Source organism: Miscanthus floridulus, chromosome 4 (assembly GCF_019320115.1).
Source record: "Miscanthus floridulus cultivar M001 chromosome 4, ASM1932011v1, whole genome shotgun sequence".
Taxonomy (NCBI): Eukaryota; Viridiplantae; Streptophyta; class Magnoliopsida; order Poales; family Poaceae; genus Miscanthus; species Miscanthus floridulus.
Window position 1 is genome coordinate 67,661,286 of NC_089583.1, and position 25,456 is coordinate 67,686,741.

Here is a 25,456-nt window from a genome sequence, read left to right on the forward strand (position 1 = left end):
TCATGAAACTTGTCGAGATGCCATGATATCGTATGTGGAGGATGTGATAAAAATTTGAGAAGGTTTGGTGCACGTTATCACGTACGATGCTTACAAACCAGGACATCTCCACATGTGATATCAGACACGCACACACGCGCGCCGCCATCCTGCCCTCCCCCCGCGCTGTCCCGCCCCGCCCCGTGCACGCCCCACCCGCGCACGGCGGCGCCCCCCGCCGGCGTGCCCCCACCACCTTCGCCCGCCCTGCCCGCCGACGCGCCCCTGCCCACCCCACCCCGCCGACGCGCCCTCGCCGCTACGCCGCCCGCGCACGGCAGCGTGCCCCCACCGCCTTCGCCCGCCGGCCCGCCCACACCGGCGCGCCTCCGCCGACCGCCTCGGACACCGCGGCCCGCCAGCGCCCGTCGCCCCACGCCCGCCCCTCCAACCCTGCGGCCCGCGCCCCACGCCCCGGCCCACAGCAGCGCCGCCCCGACCCTCTCGGTGCGACCCCGGCCGTCCTCGGCGCGACCCCGATCGCCGCGGCCATCCTCTCCCCGTCCCCGGCGTGCCTCGACCGACCCCGACGCCCGCCTTCGCCCGCCGGCCCTTGCTCCGGCCCATGGCAGCGCCGCCCTAGCCCTCTCGGCGCGCCCCCGACCACCGTGGCCATCCTCTCCCCGTCCCCGGCGCGCCTCGGCCGACCCCGACGCCTCGACGCCCTCCCAGCCCCCGACACCATAGGTGAGTAGTAGAGTAGTAGAGGTAGTATGTTTTAGTAGAAGTAGAGTTCGGTAGAGTAGTAGTAGTAGGTGGTTGTGGTGGTGGTAGTAGTAGTACAGTAGGTGGTTGTGGTGGCAGTAGTAGTAATAGGTGGTGGTGGTGGTGGTAGTTGTAGTAGTAGAAGAGTAGAGTGGCGGTGGTGGTGGTGGTTGTAGTAGTAGAAGAGTAGAGTGGCGGCGGCGGCGGTGGTGGTGGATGAATGTGACTTGACAATGATATGTTGAATTGAATGCATATGTGTATGTGGTTGTCGGCCATCGTGCCATATGTTTTTTTGCAGGTTTTGGATACCTCACCGTGCAGGGGAGGTTCTGCCGAAATTTTGAACTGAGATAGTATTTTGTTCTTTTTTTGCAGAGAAGAGCCGTCGTAGCCGAGCTGGAGTATCTCGGCGACCCCGATCGTCTTCCTCGCCGCTGCGAGTCTGCCTGCACCGCATCGCCTTGCCACTACACCGACCCGCCACAGCACCGCTAGCCTGACTCCACCGCCACCCTAGGTATAACCCCTCTTTCCGTATCATGGTCGTAGATCGCGTAACCCAGTTAGGCGTCTCCCGTTCGAAAGAGATACGGTTGGAGGTATGCAAATTTTTACATATCTATGACCGTATCTGTTTTGGATTGTCCATGTTTTTTAGACAGCCCGCGGATGCGTAGATGGGTTAGTTTTCATGGTCTGTTCCGATCCGAGATAGAGTTTCGGCATCACCTCCCTGTTGTTCTCCGGATACGCACTCTTCTTTGGCAGGACGTGTATCTAGAGAACAGCGGGGATGTGCTGCCGAAATTCTATCTCGGATAGGAGTAGAGCATAGAGACTAACCTTATCTACGCATCCGCGGCTGGGATTAGGACCTATCCTCACCTATTAGACAGTAGGAACACCATGTAGATGCAATTGATGGTTATTTTGCTCGGTGATACATATGTTAGAGGATGGATGACCGTCAGTGGAGGTACATGGGCCGGAGAAGTCAGAGTGATTACACCAATGAATGGATAAACAAGACCAATGCTTTTTTGAACAGTGCATTTGGCAAGGCTGCTAAAGGACATTGCCTAGTTTTGTGTCCCTGCAGCAAATGTGGAAACAGGAGAAGGGTAAATAAGGTGGAAATGGGTAAACATCTTGTGAAGAATGGATTTACGCCGGACTACACCCGGTGGGTCCACCATGGTGAAGCCCATCGTATGAGAGAGGAGGTGGTGAGACCACGGCTGGAGGCTTTTGATGTTGATGCCGAGGTAGCAGACATGTTAGATGACTTTCACCAAGGACAGTTCGATGAGGGACGTGAGAAGGAGGAGATGGAGGCAGCCGCATAGGCGTTCTACGACATGATGGACTTAGCACAGAAACCCCTTCACGATTGGTCAACGGTGTCTCAACAGGATGCCATTGGATGCTTAAAGGGGTTCAAGTCTGAGTTAAACTTGAGTCGAGAAGGCTTCGATAATATGTTGGCCATGATTGACACCCTGCTTTTGAAGGGCCACATTCTACCAAAGAGCATGTACGAGTCATAGAAACTCCTTCGTGCACTTAAGATGCCGTATGAGCAGATACATGCTTGTCCAAAGGGGTGCGTCCTATTTAGGAAAGAACACGAGCATGCAAAGTTCTGTCCAAAGTGTAAATCCACCAGGTACCTGGAGGTAGACTCTAATGATGGCCAGAAGAGGCAACTTACGATCCCCATGAAGGAGGGGCCGCACGAGGACGAGTCTCCTCCCACGCCGTGGGAGGCGGCAGGCACGGGTTCTGCTTCCTCCGACTCCTCTTCAAGTGTCTACTTGCGAGGTCCCGTGAGCCTCCCACAGGTTCCGCTTCCTCACCAATGCCCAGTGATTCGCCCTGAAGGGCAAAAGTAAGTAACTTTATATGTTATCACCACTACTTCATATGATATGATGAAAAAAACTAATAATTTTTCTTAATCACTTGTGTAGGAACTAGGTGGTTGTGTCGGGTGGTAGCGCACGGCTAGTCAATGGCATCCTGGGTCTTCTGTGCAGGCAACACTTCCCCAGCATTGTCACGTACGCATCGAAGACGGAGCTGGCCTACTCGTTTGACCACTATGTCGTCGCCCCCGATGCGGAGTACCCCAACAAGGCGGCGCGGGTGAAGGCAGAGTTTTGGGTAAGTCTCCCTCGCACAACATTGCTCAATACATCGTATTCATTGGACTTTTCTTGAAATAATGAATGGATACATCTCTTTTGTATGTAGACTTATTACAGATGCGAGGAGGGATTTGAGGCCAGGGCGGAGCAGGTGACTACCAAAGCCTGTAAGAAACTCATCACCGACATGCATCACGAGGTGCACATCCAGGCCATCGTAACCTACTACGGGTCGAAGCTTGGAGAGAGGAAAACCAAGAAGACGCAAGAGAGATGTAGCTGACCCGGGAGCAGTACCTTGAGGTAAATGAAGAACATCAATATTGATTCGTTTTGAGATTAAGTCGGTTTAATTTTATCTTCTTATATGTCCAATACTTGATGACATGTAGATGATTCCCTGGTGGTGCCAAGCATACCCCGAGTGCTGGGCGATGATGGTGGAGAGGTGGTTCATGGAGGAGTACCTCAAGATGCACAGGGATGCCCGGGACCGTCGTTTACAGATGCAAGGTCCAGCACACCATCAAGACAGCCGAAGCCTCGCCGGATACAAATAAGCATGGGTATGCGAATTCATTTATCTATTGTGACGCTCAGTTCTGCCTGATTTCTAATCATCGTGTTGTCTTTCTCGCAGTCAGCGTCACATAGTGGCCAGGCTTGCTCGGACTTCTAGGCATGGTGTATGGCCCACAAGTGCAAGGTGACGTCCGATGTCTCCTTCAACTTGGAGGACCCACCCGAGGCATACATGAACCCGAGCATCCACTCCCGCATCAGTGAGTACACTAAGGTGGCGAGGTCGCTCCATGGGCCAGACCACGATCTAAGCACCTAGGACTAATCTGGAGTAGGTAGGAGCAACCCCCAAGGTTCGCATACCCTGAGGTGCGACGGCAAGCAATGCATAGCTGTCGATATGTCCATGCTAGGACTATGCTGCCCTAGCTGTACCCCACTATGTTCTCCTACGGCTGGCGTAGTATGTCAAGGAAGATCCAGCTGGTGATGTTGCCCGAGACATCTGGAAAGAGGAAAGCACCAAGGAAGTGCCAGAGCCACACTCTAGCGAACCTGTCTATCTAAGTCTCATCAGCCTATGGGTGCAAGTAATCAAAGCGCTCTGTGATCCCGGATGACGAAACACCGGAACTTTTCCTGAAATTCGCCAAAGAAAATGAGACCCGATGGCTGTAGGAAAGCAATGCAAGTATTAAATAGGCTTAAATTGCTCACTTATTTTTCTTGGAAACCTCATCGTTCGGTGGAAGAAAGCCAATGAACTGAGCCACTAGCTCCCTCTAGTGATCATTGTCAACTATACCTGTCACTAGAAGTCCCCCCAACCAAAGGCCAAAGATAGCCTTCACGTCCTGCATGGTCAAGGTCATCTCGCCGCAAGGTAGGTGGAACGTTTGGGTCTCCGTCTCCACCTGTTATAAGAATAGAACGACTGTTAGTTGCCTCAAATTTGTTATAAGAATGTTTACGTATAAAGAAGGCACTCGCACCTGTCTATAGTTGTAGTATGTAGTGTTGGGTCAAGGGGCGGAAGACCATAGTTGACAACACGGACAAGCTCGAGAAAGTCGGCACGCCATATGTACGGCACGTAACACTCGTCCCACTAGTGCGCCCTGGTGTGCGTGCGGGGCCTCAAAGAAAACAAGGCCACCTGTGCGTCGGTGTCACTCAAGATGTGTGCTCGGTGCTAGTCGTCGTACTCCACCTCAAGAAGGGGGTACAACGGGTGCTGCGTGGGAGGCGTCATCCTGTTACAAATTGATAAACAAAGGGTTAGAGTATTTAAATTAACAATATTCAAATTTATATCATGTAGCATTGTAAAATTTGAATTACTTGTTATGCAATACGAACACAATATGAAAACACATGTATATATTCAAAGTAACATTAACAGACATATTAAACAACTTCACTAGAAAAAGAAGCAACTTCTATGTAAGGACATGCTATCCACCAATGTTTCTTATTAAATTATTACAATAGCTTGTCAACATCTGCTAGAGCAGCTCAATATAATTTTAACCTAGGGATGAGTAGCCCAGTATAAGATGAATTGATTGAGAACTATCATGTATACTCTATACTAATATGTCTAAAAATATAAGTTGTCTATTTTTTCGCACAATGCTATGATGGACTCATAGTAGTACGATGTTGTGCATGATTTTGAAGGTTATAGTGCTTTCAATATATGCTTGAGTAAAATGATCATTTGAATTAATATTTTCAGGTAAGAAAACAAGCATATAAAAATTTAAATCATAAAAACTCAACCAACCAAATTTGTGGCTATATATATGTACGTCTAGTGCACAAAAAACACATAAATAGATTTATATTCCACGTGCCTTTTAATTAGACATTGGTTTCCGCTATAATTAATAAAACATTGTAAGAAAATTAATAATTAAAGTATACAAATAATAATACAATGTAAGATAAATTAACGACTAAAGTATATTCTAAAAGAATCTCTCAATCTAATGGCTAACGATTAATATAAAGGGGTAGTGGAGGTATGAGGGTTTTGATTATGAAGAAATAGTCACTAAATTTTACCTGAGCGAGGGTTGAACTGCAGTGAGGGCGTTCGTGTCGCGCCGGCGTGCGTGGCGCGGCGGCCGGCGGCGCCAGGCGCAGCGGGCGGCGCTGCAGGCAAGGAGGGCAGGCAGCTCGAGGGTAGACGGGAGGGAGGGCGGCTCGCGGGCGTTATTTATCTCGTCCTGCCGCGCCGTGGGCTATGGCGCGTCATTGCCGCGTCACTGCCGCGTCAAGATCGGTGGCGCGGTAGACCCTTCCACGTCACCGGTCAACGCCCCGGTCGTCGCCACGTCAGCCTCCCGCCGCGCCACCATGCATGGCACGACACAGGTGTTTCGCCGCGTCATGCCAATAGACGTTGCCAAAAGTATTAGTTTTGAAGAAAAAAATAGTGTTATATTTAAAATTAGTTTAAAAAAGTGTTAAAAAATCCACTCCCCCGACCGTGCAGGGGAGGTTCTGCCGAAATTTTGAACTGAGATAGTATTTTGTTCTTTTTTTGCAGAGAAGAGCCGTCGTAGCCGAGCTGGAGTATCTCGGCGACCTCGATCGTCTTCCTCGCCGCTGCGAGTCTGCCTGCACCGCATCGCCTTGCCACTACACCGACCCGCCACAGCACCACTAGCCTGACTCCACCGCCACCCTAGGTATAACCCCTCTTTCCGTATCATGGTCGTAGATCGCGTAACCCAGTTAGGCATCTCCCGTTCGAAAGAGATACGGTTGGAGGTATGCAGATTTTTACATATCTATGACCGTATCTGTTTTGGATTGTCCATGTTTTTTAGACAGCCCGTGGATGCGTAGATGGGTTAGTTTTCATGGTCTGTTCCGATCCGAGATAGAGTTTCGGCATCACCTCCCTGTTGTTCTCCGGATACGCACTCTTCTTTGGCAGGACGTGTATCTAGAGAACAGCGGGGATGTGCTGCCGAAATTCTATCTCGGATAGGAGTAGAGCATAGAGACTAACCTTATCTACGCATCCGCGGCTGGGATTAGGACCTATCCTCACCTATTAGACAGTAGGAACACCATGTAGATGCAATTGATGGTTATTTTGCTCGGTGATACATATGTTAGAGGATGGATGACCGTCAGTGGAGGTACACGGGCCGGAGAAGTCAGAGTGATTACACCAATGAATGGATAAACAAGACCAATGCTTTTTTGAACAGTGTATTTGGCAAGGCTGCTAAAGGACATTGCCTAGTTTTGTGTCCCTGCAGCAAATGTGGAAACAGGAGAAGGGTAAATAAGGTGGAAATGGGTAAACATCTTGTGAAGAATGGATTTACGCCGGACTACACCCGGTGGGTCCACCATGGTGAAGCCCATCGTATGAGAGAGGAGGTGGTGAGACCACGGCTGGAGGCTTTTGTTGTTGATGCCGAGGTAGCAGACATGTTAGATGACTTTCACCAAGGACAGTTCGATGAGGGACATGAGAAGGAGGAGATGGAGGCAGCCGCATAGGCGTTCTACGACATGATGGACTTAGCACAGAAACCCCTTCACGATTGGTCAACGGTGTCTCAACTGGATGCCATTGGATGCTTAAAGGGGTTCAAGTCTGAGTTAAACTTGAGTCGAGAAGGCTTCGATAATATGTTGGCCATGATTGACACCCTGCTTTTGAAGGGCCACATTCTACCAAAGAGCATGTACGAGTCATAGAAACTCCTTCGTGCACTTAAGATGCCGTATGAGCAGATACATGCTTGTCCAAAGGGGTGCGTCCTATTTAGGAAAGAACACGAGCATGCAAAGTTCTGTCCAAAGTGTAAATCCACCAGGTACCTGGAGGTAGACTCTAATGATGGCCAGAAGAGGCAACTTACGATCCCCATGAAGGAGGGGCCGCATGAGGACGAGTCTCCTCCCACGCCGTGGGAGGCAGCAGGCACGGGTTCTGCTTCCTCCGACTCCTCTTCAAGTGTCTACTTGCGAGGTCCCGTGAGCCTCCCACAGGTTCCGCTTCCTCACCAATGCCCAGTGATTCGCCCTGAAGGGCAAAAGTAAGTAACTTTATATGTTATCACCACTACTTCATATGATATGATGAAAAAAACTAATAATTTTTCTTAATCACTTGTGTAGGAACTAGGTGGTTGTGTCGGGTGGTAGCGCACGGCTAGTCAATGGCATCCTGGGTCTTCTGTGCAGGCAACACTTCCCCAGCATTGTCACGTATGCATCGAAGACGGAGCTGGCCTACTCGTTTGACCACTATGTCGTCGCCCCCGATGCGGAGTACCCCAACAAGGCGGCGCGGGTGAAGGCAGAGTTTTGGGTAAGTCTCCCTCGCACAACATTGCTCAATACATCGTATTCATTGGACTTTTCTTGAAATAATGAATGGATACATCTCTTTTGTATGTAGACTTATTACAGATGCGAGGAGGGATTTGAGGCCAGGGCGGAGCAGGTGACTACCAAAGCCTGTAAGAAACTCATCACCGACATGCATCACGAGGTGCACATCCAGGCCATCGTAACCTACTACGGGTCGAAGCTTGGAGAGAGGAAAACCAAGAAGACGCAAGAGAGATGTAGCTGACCCGGGAGCAGTACCTTGAGGTAAATGAAGAACATCAATATTGATTCGTTTTGAGATTAAGTCGGTTTAATTTTATCTTCTTATATGTCCAATACTTGATGACATGTAGATGATTCCCTGGTGGTGCCAAGCATACCCCGAGTGCTGGGCGATGATGGTGGAGAGGTGGTTCACGGAGGAGTACCTCAAGATGCACAGGGATGCCCGGGACCGTCGTTTACAGATGCAAGGTCCAGCACACCATCAAGACAGCCGAAGCCTCGCCGGATACAAATAAGCATGGGTATGCGAATTCATTTATCTATTGTGACGCTCAGTTCTGCCTGATTTCTAATCATCGTGTTGTCTTTCTCGCAGTCAGCGTCACATAGTGGCCAGGCTTGCTCGGACTTCTAGGCATGGTGTATGGCCCACAAGGGCAAGGTGACGTCCGATGTCTCCTTCAACTTGGAGGACCCACCTGAGGCATACACGAACCCGAGCATCCACTCCCGCATCAGTGAGTACACTAAGGTGGCGAGGTCGCTCCATGGGCCAGACCACGATCTAAGCACCTAGGACTTCGATGGAGAGGCCGTCATGAGGGTGGGGCAAGGCAAGAAGCATGGGCGGTTCTGGCTTGGCGACGGCGTCATCGACACGGCCTCTACTCCCTCTCTCTCCCAGATCCGAGCACGGAGCACGAGCGAGAGCCCGCCCATTTGCACACGGCCGACCGCTGCACAGCACCAGGTCGACACACTCGAGATTATTCATGTTTTACTCGTCATACATTGATCTTTACACACCTTAATTAGCTTTGCATTACTAAAACATTGGAGTGAAATATTGCAGGCCCAGCTAGAATAAGAAATGATGCAACGTCAGGATCTGGAGGCCGGGCAGTAGAGGATGGCGGCCCAGCTGGAGGCCGAGCGGGTCGAGCGGCAGGCCCAGGCGTAGAGGCTGATGGACATTACGGAGTTCCTACAAGAGCTTGGGCAACGTGTGGGCTTCTCTCTGCCAGCTGGGCTGTTGGTTCCACCTCCACGTCCTGCAGCTGCAGCTACTCCTGTGAGTATGAAAGTTTTTTTACTTTCGCTTGTGCTTTGCTTGTATGGCCTCTACCTTCCTAGATTAGATATCCAAATAATCTTGTCTCACATGCAATCTTTTCTCCTTTGTGCAGTCTCCATCTGACGGTAGTTCGAATAATCCACCTCATGCACCTTCGAAATGATGGAGCTGGGTCTTCACCATAGTCGCAATGGCCGAGATGAGTGTACGTTGTATTTTTTTTCATTTGTTGTTCACTTGGTGATGGACTTGTGGTATACTTGTGATGCACTTGTGGACTTTGATGGACTTGTGATGGACTTGTGGATTTATTTAGATGGACTTGAGCACTTATTATTATATATGTGATATATATTGTGATGGATGTGATATGTGAGGATGGATGTGTGGATGGATGAGATATATATGTGATGGATGAGATATATATGTGATGAATGAGATATATATGTGATATATGAGATATATATGTGATATATGTTTGTATGAATTTATTTATCATGATGGAATGTAAAAAAAATTAAAAATTGCCGTTTTTGTCACTTTGCCGAGTGTTGCACTCGACAAAGGATCCCGTTGCCGAGTGCCATGGTCACAGCACTCGGCAAAGCTGGAAAAATGGGCGCTCCGAAAATCATTTTTTAGCTTTGCCGAGTGCCATAACCATGGTACTCGGCAAAGAATTTTTTTTTAAAAAAAAATTCAAACTTTGCCGAGTGTCGGCCAGAGGGCACTCGACAATTTTTTTTTTGAAAAAAATTCAAACTTTGCCGAGCGCCGGCCAGGGGGCACTCGGCAAAGAATTTTTAGAAAAAAATAAAGCATCTTTGCCAAGGGCCGGATAGAGGGCACTCGGCAAAGATTTTTTTTTAAAAAAAATAAAAAATCTTTGCCGAGTGCCTGCAGGGTTGGCACTCGGCAAAGCGACCGTCAATGGGGCCGGCGCCGTGACGGTCGCTTTTCTTTGCCGAGTGCCCCCGGGGCTCTCGGCAAAGCCTTTGCCGAGTGCCCTGATGAAAGACACTCGGCAAAGAGGGCTTGGCCGATCAATTTTTTACCGTGTGTTCTTTGCCGAGTGCCGCACTTAGCAAAGGCTTTGCCAAGTGTAATTTGGCCTTTGCCGAGTGCCTCAGGCACTCGGCAAAGAACCTGAATCCAGTAGTGACCCAGGCATCAGGTGTGGTCTCGTGGCTATAGTCCTTAACTTCTCTAGCTTTTGATTGAAATCTAGGAGATTTTCCTTAGGGCATAACAGCCTCCAGTTTTGCAGCATACTGACAATAAGTTGGATCAAAATTTTCACATCCTTCCAACGACAACCCTGAAAACACAGACGGTTTCTTAGCTTCCAAAGCCCCCATAGGGCAGCAGAGCAAAACATATTAGCAACTAAGAATCTCTTGTTACCACGGACGGAGCTACGTGGGGGACAAATTGGGTCATGGCCCCCCCTTGCTCCGGCTGTATCACTCTAGAGGTTTGCATGTCGCTGCATGCATGCAACTAATTCCTGCCTCTCTCGTACCATGCTTGTTGTTGCTGATGACTGGATCACAACTTAGAAGTATGTAAATTCACACATTGTTCATTCTTCTTTGACATAGTTTCAATTGTTCATTGCAGTCTATATAGATATATCTTGAAGAAACAAAGATTTTCCACAGAATTCCAATTGTCTATACTACTATTGGTAAATACTGTAGCAGTGTAGCTTTGAATTGCCCCCCCCCCCCCCCCCCTACACGTTCATGCAAGCTCCGCCACTGCTCGTTACTTAGCCACAAGGAACCAATAGGCTCGAAGGAACTACCTACATCTTTACCAATCACTTCAGAGTTCAGACACATAAACCCAGAGTTGTTTGGCAACTACACAGCCAAAGAAAAGATGGTGCACTGATTCATTTTCCATACAAAATAAGCAAGACTGATCATCTACTTTCCTTCTTAAACTTAAATTATCCCTAGTCAGTAGTTTATTTTTGGAAAGGAGCCAAAGAAGGAAGTGTATCCTAGGAGGAATGTTCAAGTGCCAAACAGCAGGAACATGAACAGGCACAATGCCTCTAAAATTAACTATCTTATACAAAGACTGAGAGGAATATACTCCATTAGAGTTGAACTTGCAAACTAGAGCATCCTCATCATCACTAAAAACAATAGTGGAAGCTAATTGTACTACTTCTAGCCAAAGGTACATAAGTCTATTATCAACGCATCTTCTAAAGGTGTATTTAAGGATCTCACCATCCCACGGATTAGCTACTGTTCCAGATATTTCTCATTCACTAGAATATATATTTCCCAGTACTGAATAGCTAGGCTGGAAGTGGCAAGCCAATTATCTTCCCAAGACTTCACTTAATGGATTATTATATTTACTGTATGTGCATGAACTTGAGATAGCTAGGTTCAGTGCACAGATTAATAAGTGCATATAGCCTGTGGAAAGAAGAGCGAGATGGCTACTGGTGACTGGTGAGGTAACAAACTAACCCTTCACAACCATCCAATTCCATGTACGTGTGTTCGAGATTCCTGCAGTCATTTTTGAGTTGGACACAGGCCTGCGAGCTTCTCCGATCCGGCTATGTAGAAAAGATCGCTGAAAATCGATCTCTCTGATGGGACAGCACAGTTGGCAGCAGCATCTTCCACCGGCGACAAGTAATGCTTTCTCGTATATAGTAATAATATATAATAAATAAATAAACAACCCGGACTAGAGGCAAGAAAATCAAGTATCCTCAGCTGATCAGAAATAAAGACGCGTTGAGGTGTAATACCATAATATCAAATTAAGTGTCCTGATAGATTTTGCATGCACGACGATAACTCTGAGATGAAAATCTACTCATATATACAGACAGGTCGATCATCCTATAGTAGACCCCATGTACTCCTATATTGAACAAAAAAACCGCAGCAATAAATATAATGATTGTCTGATTCCGCTAAGAGCTAGATCGATGTGATGCAAAATACTACTCCTACATACTTAGCTTGCAAATGGGACAGTTTAGCATCTACTATAATTCAGTCAAACACAATATTATACTGAGCCCTAATCTAGGAGCATATACTGATGGAAACTAGTTAAAGCTCAACACATGCATATCAGACCTCAAGTACATGTCCCATATAATGCATGGCCGAAGAGATGCTTTCTGATAGCACATGATTCAACAAAGCTAGCTAGCTGCCAATAATATATATATATATATATATATATATGGAAATTATTTCCTACTCCCAGTGAGTAGTTACTCCCGTGTGTATATCTCTAGATTTAGAGTGTATATGGCCCGACGAAGTGTATGTAGATGGAGTATATCATCATATTAGACCATCTAGTGTACTATATATGAAAAGTATGTATGTATACTTAGAGTATATGATTATAATTATTTTATATGCTACTATCATAGTATTATATATAATATATTAAAAAATATGTGCTCTTTTGAAAAAAAATCACATACTAAAGATCTGGAGTATCTTAATATTAGTATGTCAACGTACTCAAACTGATAAATGAGTATGTACACATACGCAACGTGATTTATTGATCATGAGAGTAACTACTCCCGAGAGTATATAAAATGCACCCTCTATATATATATGACAACTGTCATTCGAATTCGAGTAGTATGTTATTGTATCTATCTTCAGCAACCGTCTGTTTCCATACTTGTATAATCGTCTGGATGCCGGATCGAGGCATGCAGCATGTGCAACAAATTGCTAATGATGCTGATCTTATATATATTGCGGCGTTTAATTGTGCCAATAAAGGGCCGGGGGCAAACGATTGAATCGGTCATCATCACAGTGGGCAACTGGCTTATTAAGATATCTTGGTTGGTGCTGGTATGCCTTCCTAATATTAGTATTAGTATCATAGGCTTCGTTCGATCAGCAGCGCAGATTCATCAATATATACGCTCCGTTGTGTGTTTGCATGACACTACGTTCGCTTCTCTTATAATCCGTCTTTTTCAGCTTGTTTTTTTCAAGCAGAATAGTGCTTTTCACTTACAACAAATCAGCTGGAACAGTGTTTCAGTTTATTTTTTCAACAGCCTATATGATAGATGATCGATGGGCTAAAATGATTTTTCATTCCCAAACGATATTTTGACAGGTAGTCGTAAAAAAACAGTAGTATATTCATGCATGGTCACATTAATTAAGGAAGGAAGAAATTAAGCTCTATTCCTTTTACGTGGCGGCAGTTTAACTTTAAGTCTCTAGTACTAGTATGTTGGATATGTGAAAAGGTTTGGTGAGTACTAATAATAGCTAGCAGTATCTGTTTACTCATCAACTCGTAAACAGCAGCAGGACTGTGTCAGCTCTCAGCTGGTAGACAACCGCTAGCTGCTGATTCCGACATGTGACAGCTACTGCATGCAATATTTAATATCAAACATGGATCAGGCAAAGCTTTTTTTGTACAAGGTGGCATCAGAATTCAGAGACAACTTTTAATACGACCGTCCTCGGCCTTACATGTGTTCCACCAAAGTAAACATGACATCATTCTGAATTTGTTGCAGGCAACACGACGGAGCTAATGATAATGATAATGAAGTGGAAATTTCCAAAGTGTAAATCCTGGAAAAAAAAAAGTAGGCAAATTACGGCTGCCTAGCTAGTCATGATTTCGCTGAATTTTCATATGCACGACCAGCTCGGGCAGTATCTATGCCCAGTACTTTCAGTAGGTGTGAATGCATGCAGAGTGGAAAAGAGTCCTTCCTACTTTTTCCATAAAGTATGTTCCTCTTAGCAAAAACAATTACTAGGACCTCGTCCAGTATTCAAATCCCTAACTAGCTAGATTCAGCAAACTCTCTCTCAGTGGCCACTCCGTGCGTAAAATAAAGAGCAACAAAGCATCTTTTGGTCCCATATGGGATGGGATGCACAAGCTAGCATCTAATAGGGCTGGCCGTAGCTTCGGGGTTCCCATCGTGACGTTCACCTCAACGAACATCTTGTACCACCAAGGAAAAAAATCCGACAATTAGGGTGGTGATGACTGATGAGCGTTGCTTGATCACGAGGTTCTCGATCGAAAACCAAGCCTCCGACAATTAGGGCGATGCTTTCTCGATCGCGCAGGGTAGGGGGTAGGGGTAGGGACCCCTCTATTTCTTGGACGTTTGGCACTCGGCAGCATGCATGCATGCATGAAGACGTGTTACGGGGGGTCCGATCCGAATCCGACATGGCCAATCATAGCCCTGGCAGTCTCTAGTCCAAAACCCAAACAATCCTACTGCACTTGCAACAGTCATCCCCTCCCCTCCCCTCCCCTCCCCTCGACGAAACACGCTTCCCTCCCCTTGTTTTTTTTTCCGTCGTCGACTCGTCGTCGTCGCCGTTATAAATAAAGAGGGCAGCTCCCTGCGCCGTTCGCCTCATCACTCCCTCACAAGTCACAACCCAGCCACCCACCTCCGCACTTGCCTCTTCTCTTCTCCCAGCAGCAGCAGCGACACAGTCCTGGGGTGCCTCCAGTTTCGCAGCACCATTGCCATCGCCAAATATCGATCACCACCCGGCGGCCCTGCCATCCGAACCTGCTCTAGCCTGCGCGACAGCAACAGACAAAAAGAGGTCGAGCGATGGCCAGCGTCGTCGACGGCAATGGAGGCAGCGGCGGGCTGGTGGTGACGGAGCTGGGCCACATCAAGGAGTTGGTGACGCAGCTGGAGGTGCACCTCAGCGGCTCCTCGCCCGACCTCTGCAAGCAACTCGCCTCGCAGATCTCCTCCATCACCGAGCGCTCCATCAGCCTGCTCATCACCACCTCCACCCTCGACGGCGCGCGGAAGCGGTCGGCGGCGACGGCCAGCCCGCTCAGCGACGCCTCCGACGCGCCCTTCGTCATGGCCACCAAGAAAAGGTATCCATCGTTGGAGCTTCCCGATTAACAAACAAACATAAACCCTCCTAATTGGTCTCTGTTTGCTGAGTTTTTTCCCCCTACTGATGTTATATTAACTTGCAGGAAGACGACGACGAAGAAGAAGAAGAAGAATCATGAGGTGAGGGTGAGCACGGCCGGAGGAGACGGCGACCACCCGGCCGACGACGGCCACAGCTGGAGGAAGTACGGCCAGAAGGAGATCCTTGGAGCCAAGCACCCAAGGTTGCCCCACTTGACTTGACACATCCGCCTATCAAAAGATTGTTCTTTTCCGCCCAATCTCATCTGCACGTGTTCTTTTCGCAAGTGGAATGAAAACCATTTCCTTGTGCTTTCTTATATCTGCTTTAATTTGGATGGCGGGGCTGCATGTCTTGTCTTGCTGAAAAAGTTGCTGCCTCTGTTTGTTTGCGTTGTTTGCAAGTGTTTGGCCTCCACATTATTTGTGCAATTTCCAAATCGGATTGGTGATGTTAGTTAATCTTGTTCTGGATGCACAAGCACAATCTCATTTTCTTCTTCTTGTTTTCCCAAAAGAAAAAAAGATTCAGGAGCTCACAAGCAAAAATGCAAAATTTCCAGGGGCTACTACCGCTGCACGCACCGGCACTCCCAGGGATGTGCGGCGACGAAGCAAGTGCAGCGCACCGACGAGGACCCGACCTTCTTTGATGTTGTCTACCTCGGCGACCACACCTGCGTTCAGAGCCAGAGGGCGTCTGCGGCGGCGGGTCAGGCTGCCGCGGACGCGCAGGCGCCGGAGTATAAATACAACGCCAACCCGGGCGCCAGCAGCCTCCTGCAGAGCCTGAGCTCCAGCCTGACGGTGAAGGCCGAGGGGCCGGCCGTGGAGCCAGAACAGAAGCTGCTGCAGGGCTGGGACGCGCCCGCGCCCTTCTGCTTCTCCTCCACGCCGGCGACGGCGAGCGGGTGCCTTGTACCGGAGCGCAGCCCCTTCTCCGCGCCGTCGACGTCCGACAACTGGGGCGTGTCCCCGGCAACCTCGGACTCCAACCGCGTCGTCTCTTTCCCGCCTTTCGAGGCCACCTTGTACCGGAGCAGCAGCTGCGGCGACGATGTGCAGTTCGGGTTCGAGGAAGTCATGTCAGCGCTCGACAGACCCGACGGGTTTCTCGACGACCTCGACATCGACATCTCAAGCTTCTTCGCGTGATCTGAGTACAAGGAGGGAGCGTCGAATCTTGCTTATTCTGAGGCAGCTGGCAGCTGTGCGATGTGGCCCTCCCCTCAGTTGCTCTGCCGTTTGTCCAGGGGCAGGAGGGATAAACACATGTTGTCTCTCGGTTACTTGCAGTGCCCGTCAGGAGCCCTTCAAAATCAAATTTGGTTTTGAGGGCTCAAGTAAGGTGATTTTCGGTGTTTTGAGTTGCCACCGGCAAGTAAATTTCTAATATTGCGCGTCTGGCTCATATGGTATGCTAAGAGGACATGATGTTTATACTGGTTCGGACAGAATATCCCTCTGTCTAGTTCGTTGTTGCTGTTCGTGTTACTAGCACTCAAAGTTCGTAGTAGGGGTTACAAACGGTCAAGAGAGGGATAGGTCTCAAGTCTCTGGTGAGAGGAGCAAACGGGTGCCGAGGGCTCGGTCGCTTCCTGGCTGTGTGCTTTGTGTTCTAATCGGTTCAGGGTTCGAGTCCGAATCAGTGTGATGTGTTTCGATCCGATCGATTCTAGTCTCCTGTGGTGTATTGTGATGAGTTCCGATATCCCTTGTCGGACGCCCTGCGTTCCCTTTTATAGGCCAAGGGAAAGCATGGGTTACTGTGGAGCAGGAGAAGAGAACGAGAGGAAAGAAGTCCTTCAAGATAGCCGGGTCCTTCTTCTCTTCTATGCGGGCCCCGCCGACCCTGTAGACGTCAACAGGGACAGCTTCTCGTCGCAGCCCTGTCCGTCACTGGCGCCATGTTCAGGCGTCGTCTGCCGGTCGTGGCGCTCCACTCCGTCCTAGCAGACGTCATGGTGAACTAACGCGCCCGTCAGTATTCGTACGGGGGTTAGGTAGAACAGCACCGGTACGCCCAACACTGTTCCTGACGTGAACCCCCAGGTATGGCCTATCATGGGTCGCGGGCTACATCGAGGCGTGCCAGTCTCTTCCCTGGCGTCAAAACTTTGACCCAAACCCATACACTTAGACCTGGAGTGGCTGGCGACGGTATAGGGTCTCTGTCGGGCGAGACGGAGCCTCTGGCCTTGGGGTCAGGCAAGGTGGAGTTCCTCCCCTGAGGCCGAGCCAGGCGGAGTGCAAACCCAAGGCTCAGGTGAGGCAGAGCCCAAAGCCAAGGGTGGGGTGAGGCGGAGCCAGCCCTTAGAGGATCGAGCGAGGCGGAACCAGTGACCTTGGTGTCAGGCGAGACAGAGCCCGCACCTAGAGGTCGGGCGAGGCGAAGTCCACCCTCAGGGTCGGAGGAGGCGGACCCCTGCGCCTCGGTGTTGGGCGAGGCAGGGCCAACCCTCAGGAGTCGGGCGAGGCGGAGCCCATGGCCTCGGTGTCGGGCGAGGCAGAGCCAACGCTCAGGGGTCGGGCGAGACAGAGCCCAGCGGCCTCGGTGTCTGGCGATGCGGAGCCAACCCTTAGGGGTCGGGCTAGGTGGAGCCCACAGCCTCGGTGTCAGGCGATGCAGAGCCAACCCTCAGGGGTCAGGCGAGGCAGAGCCCACGGCCTCGGTGTCGGGCGAGGGTCGGCGAGGCAGGCCAACCCTTAGGGGTCGGGCAAGGCAGAGTTTGCGCCCCTGGGGTCGGTTGGAGCTGTAGTCGCGCTCTTGACTGCTCGGACGAATCAATTATTGATGGTTATTATCTCCTCTTCGGGTACCCTAGTATTGGTCCTCGACAGTAGCCCCCGAGCCTACGGAGGAGTAGAATACTCTTTCAGAGGCTTTTCCGAATGGGAGGACTCTGAAGTCCTTGGCCTTCTTTTGTCGCCCATAGTGTGACCTAGGGACGGTGATTCCCTTTCCTTGAGCCCCCTCCCGTAGCAGGGGCCTAGTCAAGGATTAGTTCGTCTTTGCAATTGTCTTCCCTCAAGCGTTTTTTCTAATAAAAATGGAGGGGCCGAGCCGTGCCAAGATTTTCCTCTAAGGATGAATCATGGCATCCGGTGAGCTGTTTAATGGGCTAGTCTGAGTGGGGTCCCAGGCATCCCATTCGTGGGGATCCGGCTTGGGTCAGTGTGGTGATCGACTCCGGATTCCTAGCGGTCGATCCGTATAGTTCTCGGGTCCCCGTTCGACTGGTCCTCGAGGGCTATGCGCCTTTCTTCGAGGAAAAAACACGGATCAAAACTGGACGAGACTCGAACATGAGCCGAGATGCCCACGGCGCTCGCACACCCTGTGTTCTGGCCAATAGCGGGCCCATCCCTTTCCACATCTCACTCTAGAGGTGCCTAGAACGGTTGTCAAACCTGTTGATGTGCCGACCTACGGACTCCTCGGCCCACTCGGGCCATAGAGACGCTTTTAGATCCGTATTCCTTTTACCGACGACGAGTCATGGCCTGTTCGGAGAGGCAAAACGTCCAGCGAGTTTTCCGAGGGAACAGATAGAGATTGCGTGCGCACGTTCCACGGCGGGACATTGTGGTAGATCATGGAAGGCACGAAGACCTAGGCGGATGGTTGGTTTCCTCACATCCGCTGCCCTATAAAACCAAAGGGTTTGCCCCTAGGGTTCCATACCTTGCATCTTTGCCTCCACAGCCATGACCGCCGCCACCAATCGTTTAGCTTTCCTGCCTCCGCCTCCCCATCACTGTCGAGCCCGCATCCGTCCGCCCCCACCTCTAATGGATCCATGGTGCCGCTCTGACATCACCTTCCAGGGCATGGAAGGCCTCGTCCATCGCGGTCTTTTCTACATGCGGACCTCGGTCGAGGAGTGGCTGCTGCCCAACGAGGAGGATCTAGCATCGCCGCCTGACAGCTATGTGGTGTCGTTCACTAACTTCTATGAGCGTGGGTTCACGACCCCCACCCACAAATTTCTTTGAGGGCTGCTACACTATTACAGGATCGAGCTACAGCATCTCAACCCCAACGGGATCCAGCACATGACGGCGTTCATCACCCTATGTGAGGGGTTCCTAGGGATCAGCCCCCACTTTGACCTGTGGAGGTACTTCTTTGTTGTCACCCTATAGAAGAAGAGGGAGAAGAGCGGTAGGCAAGGGCTGCATATGTCGATGGGGTGCACCGGCATGCAGCTTTGGAACAATCGGGTTGACGAGTACCCCCCATGAGGCTCTTGACGTCCAATAAGGGGTGGCACTCACTAGTGCTTCTACCTCAAGAACACCGCCGTCGCCCCTCTGCCAGAGTTCACCGGACGCCTGATCGAAGAGGCCCCGGAATCCTGGAGGAAGTGGGTGTTCCTGGAGAAGGACAAGAAGAAGATCCGAGACCACATCGCTGCCATCCACATCCTGAAGGAGAGCGGCCTAAAGGAGTCAGGCATCACCGGGGCCTACCCCTATTTTGAGCCCTTCTGCCTAGGAGTAGGGGGCGGGCTTGAAACGGCATTGCCTTGACGAGGCAGAGCAGAGGTCAGGGGGTTCGCCCCCCAAAGGTATCTGCCACCCGACGGTGCTGAGGTGAGTCAACAGCTCTGTTTTCCCTATTTTAATCAGATTTCATCGTGACTTATGCTTTTCGTCTCTTGCAGCATCAAGAGGCAGCGTAATCCTATGGCGCTAGTGCCAAAGAAGAGCGTCACCCTTCAAGCGAGGTGACAGCCATCAGGCTGGTGTCATGCTTGTTTTGGGCGAGAGCGATGCTAGTGTGACTACGACGTCCGGCTGGTCAGGCGCCGCCCATGGTGGCGCCCGTGCCCTCGGCAGGACGAGAGGACATAGGGTCTCAAGGGATGCCTTTGGAGGTCGTAGAACAGCCAGCGATGGCGGCGATACCGTTGCCGATGATAGGGCGGACGGGGCTACAACCCATGCTTGCGGCACCGACCGTAGCTGGCATGATGCATCCGGTCAGGACCCGTCAATGCAAGCGGAGGTGGCGGCAGCTGTGATAGGGGGGTCATAGCCGAGTGCCATCGTGGCGGCGCCTAAGGAACCGGCACGACCCGCCCCATTGGCGGCCCAAGTGATAGCATCTGGCTTGGGCTAGATGGAGGGGGACGTGATCGAGGGGCACCAGAGGTCGTGGTGCTGGGAGAGGAGTCAGCGTCTATACCGCTAACCCCTTCCATCGCTAGAGGGAGTGTGCCAGTGAGGACATCACAGCGAGGCGGGTCGGCGGCGATCGGGGCGGTGGGAGCCATCCCTGGCCCTGATGTCGGTGGGCAGCAACTCACCTACTGCAGGGTGAGCCCCTGCCTCGGTGGCCGCGTTTGGAGGATCCGACGTCGACGTCTTCACTCTCGACAACGCCGCAAAGAGCATGTAGAGGGAGAGCCTCGACGTGGGGATCGTGTCCGTGCTCAAAGACCTGGACCATGTCCGAGGTGCCTTACACGACGTTGCCGTTCCCTTCGACCAGGAATTCGCTTGACCCTGCTTCTCGCCCTTTTCTTTCTCTATATATTTTTTGTATTCTGACCATCATCTCCTTTTAGTCCCTTAGCACTCGCAGCCAGAGGAAATCTCGGTTCCTTCGTGAGAAGAAGGAAACCTAGGACCGCCTTGTTGAGGAGGCACGGTTGCATTGGGAGGTGACCACTCAGCTTGTTGCCACCTAGCAAAGGGTGGCTAAGCTAACTCCCCTTGCCTGAGGAGGCAGACAGTCTTCGGTCGCGGGTGGCCGATGCCCATCGACATGCTGACGAGGCCAAGAGGGCATTCGAGGCCCTGTTGGTGAGATCATGGAGGGACAACGAGGAGGCTACCAAGGTTAAGAAGGAGCAGGACAAGCTACTTTAGAAGGACGCTGAGACCCGCTAGCAAGATCCTTGAGCTTCTGGCCAAGTTTGAGAAGGAAAGTGAGCTGAAGCTGGGGGCCGAGGAGAAGCTCGAGGTCCTAGAAAAGAGGGCGATTCTGGATGCCGTGGTGGTCGCCCGGTTGCGCAAGGAGCAGGATGAGCTGCTCCAAACCATGAAGAGGCTCCACTTGGAGCATGGCGTGGCTCGCAAGGAGCGCGACCAGGCCCTCTGAGAGCGTGACCAGGCCTACTAAGAGCGCGACGACGCACAACAAAAGTCGGCGCCCTCCAGACCGAGCTCAGAACCATGATGAACCAGAAGCTGGAGGCTGAGAGCATCTCTGCCAGCTGGCCATGGTCCTCGCTAAGACGAGGAGGAAGCTTTAGGCAAAGAGTGACGAGCTCGGTATCCTGAGCGCCACCATCGGAGTGGTCTGTGATGACCTTGAGGTGGTGCGGTCGGAGGGGACCAGCTCGTTGGTGGCCCGTGCTATTGAGATCATAGCCTAGGTGCTCCAGCTCAAGAGGAATGTGCTTCACGCCAGGGTCAACCAATCATTCATGATTGCTCGTTCTCATTATAGGGACAGCATCGACCTAGAGACGATGAGCCACAGCTTTGCGCCTGGCTATGAAGTCCTCGAGCTAGAGGAGATGGAAGCGATGGTGGCTCCCCTTTCGCAGGACCTGGTAGATAGGATCAAAAACATACTTCTCCCCTAGAGGGGTTAGTTAGTTCAATAGGTTGATCATTCTTGCAATCAGAGGACAAGTGCCGATGTTTGTCTAACGCTTAAACAAACTTGTCATTTTGTTTCGTTTGACCAGGTCTGTTCTTTTATTTTGGTGCATTCTGACCCTTCTAGTTTGTTAAGACCGTATAGCTCGAGGTGTAGGAGGGAAACTCTGATCATGCTGGTAAGCAAGAGGTCCATAACCGATGGGGTGTAGCTTTCTCGCAGTCCGACCAGCCTTGCTCAGTTGTTTCGTTTCCGCAAACCTTGCTACTAGGTTTAACAGTGAGGAAGGGTGTTGGTCGTGATGACTATTTTAGAAAGGGTGTATGTATACCCTTATTAGCCCCCTAGTGAGACCTGACCCCTTGCCGTTGCTGGGGTCGGGTGTCGCTAAAGATCAAGGAGAGGATAGCGAAACTAGTAGGAGAAAGCGTCTCTTGTTTTCGTGCGTACCCCCTCCCTTGGATCTGGGCCATCATTCTATGATCATGCGTTTGGTCTCCTTGTGAGTGTAGGGGTCTGATCATGGGTCGTCTCATCTTTGTGATGATCACCCTGTCCATGGTTTTCACAACCGTAGGGGTTGAGCTAATGTCACTTGCCTCGATGGCTCGAGTGACGCACTCAGTGAGCTTACTATCGGGCATGTTCGAGTGGAATCCAGGTCTGTCATTCATGACAGGGTTGGCATAGCCCTCATGTGGCATTTCACTGGTCCTTAACTTGCCTCTTGGTAGATGCCCATGTCGCTCTGGAGATCGACTCAGGGGGCCCGCTCACCTCTCCTTGATGGAGATTCTATGGGCTCGGCTTGAGGTTTAGGATCGAACAAGAAGGTCAAGATGACCCTGTCCACTTCTGAGCAAGCTTGTCTATGTTTTCTCCCCTGGCTCTGTTCGACGCAAGGCGTCCTCGGGCCCTTCACGGGCTGGCCCTCAAACCGCTGTCATGGGGATTCCCAAGTTCAGGTCGGGCGGCTTGAGCCCCCGAGCCCCGTGGGGCTTGATAGGGGTCTATCATGTTTCATGCGTCACCCCATGCTCAGGTTTTCACAACTGGAGGGGCTGAGCTAACGACACTTGCCTCGATGGCTCAAGTGTCACGCTCGGTGAGCTCGCTAACAGGCATGTTCGAGTGGAATCTAGGTCCATCATCCACTGATGGGGTCGAACATAGCCCTCATGTGTCATTCCATTGCTCATTAACCCGCCTCCCGACAGATGCCCGTGTCACTCCGGAGAGCGACTCAGGTGGCCCGCTGGCCTCTCCTCGATGGAGATTCTGTGGGCTTGGCTCAAGATTAGGATCGAACAAGAAAGGTCTAGATGTCCCAGTCCACTTCTAAGCGAGGTCAGGCAAGGCCGCTGGGGCTCATCTATGTTTTTCTCCCCTAGGTTAGTTTGATGTGAGGCAGCCTCGAGCCCTTCGTGGGCCAGCCTTTGAACCTCGGTCGATCGCCGCTCATATCGAATGAGACGACTATCGCTTCGTGACGCAATACGAAGCGTTGTGATGCAGCAATTGCATATGCAATGCTTGTATGTATGGGATGAATGTATGGATGAATGGATGAAAGAATGAGTGAATGCACACATGAGAATGGATGAATGAATGATCATGCAATGGAAAAGAAAAGTGGGGGTCGGTAAAGTTACCTCGATGGCTCGAGTGATGGGTTCGGGGAGCTCTTACCGGATATGTCCGTGTGGGGTCCGGGTCCAATGTTCGTGACAGAGTCAACGTAACCTGTATGGGGCATCCCACTTCTCCGTACCCGTCTCTCAGCAGTGGCCTGAGCCATTCAACCGACCAAGGTGACCTACCGGCCTCTCCTTGATGGATATTCCATCGGTGGGTCCCTCTGAATCATTCCCGAGAAGGAGGAGGCTAAAGCTCGGGGTGCAGGGATAAAAACTCTAATCACATTGGTGAGCAAAAATGTCATAGTCGCTAGGGCGTAGGTTTCTAGCGGTCCAACTAGTTTTACTCAGAGTTTGTTTCTACACACCTTGCCTCTAGGTTCAAGCATGAGAAAGGGGTCGGGCATCGAGAATGTCTACTGAATAGACACTCTTGCTAGCCCCCTAGCGACACCTGACCCCTTGCCGTTGCTGGGGTTGGGGGCTTGATAGAGAAATTAATACGCGTAAAGTAAGGGTGACCCATCTCTCGGTAGTGGCCCGAATTGGTCGATCAACTTGGGTGGCCCTGCTATCATAGGACTTACCTCGATGGCATGAGTGACAGGTTTCAGGGAGCTCTTACCGAATATCTTCGAGCGAAATCCGAGTCCGTCATTCGTAACGGGGTTGGCATAACCCGCGTGGGGCATCCTGCTGCTCCCTACCCATCCCTCAGCAGCGGCTAAGCCATCCGGTCACTTGTATTGCCCTGCTAGGACAGGTCTTACCTATGGAGACAGAGGATGAGAACATCCCACGCAAGAATTTAGTTAGGTCGATAAGCCAAGCGGTGAACTTGTAATAAATAGACAAGCTCTTAAATTTCGTTATAGCCAAACAGCTTTTTAGCCCTTCTCCCCTTTTGTATAAAAAAAGGTTAGTGCATTCTAACCTTTTCCGTCATTAAGGTCGTAAAGCTCGGGGGGGTCGGTGAGCAAATTCTGATCATGCTGGTGAGCTAAGGCGTTGTAGCCACCGAGGTGTAGGTCTCTCGCAGTCTGACCAGTTATACTCAGAGCTTGTTTCTGCAACCCTAGCTCCTAGGCCTTATCGTGATAGGGGGTCGGGCACAGAGAAAGTAGGCCAGGTGGATAAACTCTAAGATGTGCACCGACACTTCTCGTGATGAAGGCCAAAAAAGCCCGAGGTGTGGAAAGAAACTCTGATCATGCTGGTGAGCAAAGGCGTCGCCGCCGCCGAGGCATAGGTCTCTTGCAGTCCGACTAGTTTTACTCAGCATTCGTTTCCACAAACCTCGCTTCTAGGCCTTAACAAGAGAGAGGGTCGGGCATAGAGAATGTCTACCAGATAGGTACACTCTTATTAGCCCCCGAGTGAGGCCTGAGCCTCCGCCGTTGCTAGGGTCGGGTGTCACTAAAGGTTGGGGAGTTAGATAGCAAAACTGAAAAGAGGAAGTGTGTGTTTATTAAGGGTAAAAGCGACGTAGCTGCTCGATATTCTAGGCAATGATGAAAACTCCTGTCGTCGATGGTCTTGAGCTTGTAGGTGCCCTGGTTGAGCACCTCTGTGATGACGTTTGGTCCCTCCCACGGCAGAGAGTGCTTGTTGCATTTCTTGTTGCTCTGGACAAAGCGGACCACCAGGTCCCTGACGTTGAAGGTCCTGACCCCACACTAGACGGCTCTGGTACTGGCGTAACGCTTACTGGTACTTGGCTAAGTAGAGGAGGGTGATGTTGCACACTTCATCTAGCTAGGTTTCTTCCGATGCTCTCCCTTGTTGGAGCCTCCAGACAAGAACCGCTTCAAGAGGTCACAATCCTTGTATAGGTGCTCGATGGGGAAAGAATGGTTTGGGCATGGCCCTTCTAACATCTTCTCGAAGTGGATCGGGGTATCCTCGGTGGGCTTCTGACCCCCTTTGCGATCAGCGGTGGCCATGAGCGAGTCCTTGCACTTGCTGCCTATTCTTCTTCTTGCTAGGACAGTTGGAGGCGCCATCGCCGATGTCTTCATCCTGCTTCACCTTGTTTTTGAGGCTATCGAAGATCGCTCTGACCGCCTCCTCGCCCGAGGTGTGGCTGGTGGTGATGTTGAGGAGCTCCTTGGTGGTTCGCGGACCCTTACGTCCTAGCTTGTGAACCAGGGACTCGTAGGTGGTCCTAGA

At 50.8% G+C, this 25,456-nt stretch overlaps 1 protein-coding gene across 1 annotated transcript; it reads left to right on the forward strand.

Moving 5' to 3' along the window:
• The first annotated feature begins 14,444 nt into the window (after window positions 1–14,444).
• LOC136549758 (transcription factor WRKY19-like) lies at window positions 14,445–16,381 on the forward strand. The gene is made up of 3 exons (XM_066541161.1): window positions 14,445–14,991; window positions 15,097–15,237; window positions 15,598–16,381. The coding sequence occupies exons 1-3, from the start codon at window positions 14,711–14,713 to the stop codon at window positions 16,187–16,189; spliced, it is 1,014 nt and encodes a 337-aa protein (XP_066397258.1). The 5' UTR covers window positions 14,445–14,710; the 3' UTR covers window positions 16,190–16,381.
• Window positions 16,382–25,456: the final 9,075 nt, after the last annotated feature.

Bases quoted from the DNA above. Each gene is read 5' to 3' on its own strand.
- LOC136549758 (XM_066541161.1), top strand. From the start codon at position 14,711: ATGGCCAGCGTCGTCGACGGCAATGGAGGCAGCGGCGGGCTGGTGGTG. The intron at 14,992-15,096 runs GTATCCATCGTT...ATTAACTTGCAG, and splicing joins GTCATGGCCACCAAGAAAAG to GAAGACGACGACGAAGAAGA. The intron at 15,238-15,597 runs GTTGCCCCACTT...CAAAATTTCCAG, and splicing joins CTTGGAGCCAAGCACCCAAG to GGGCTACTACCGCTGCACGC.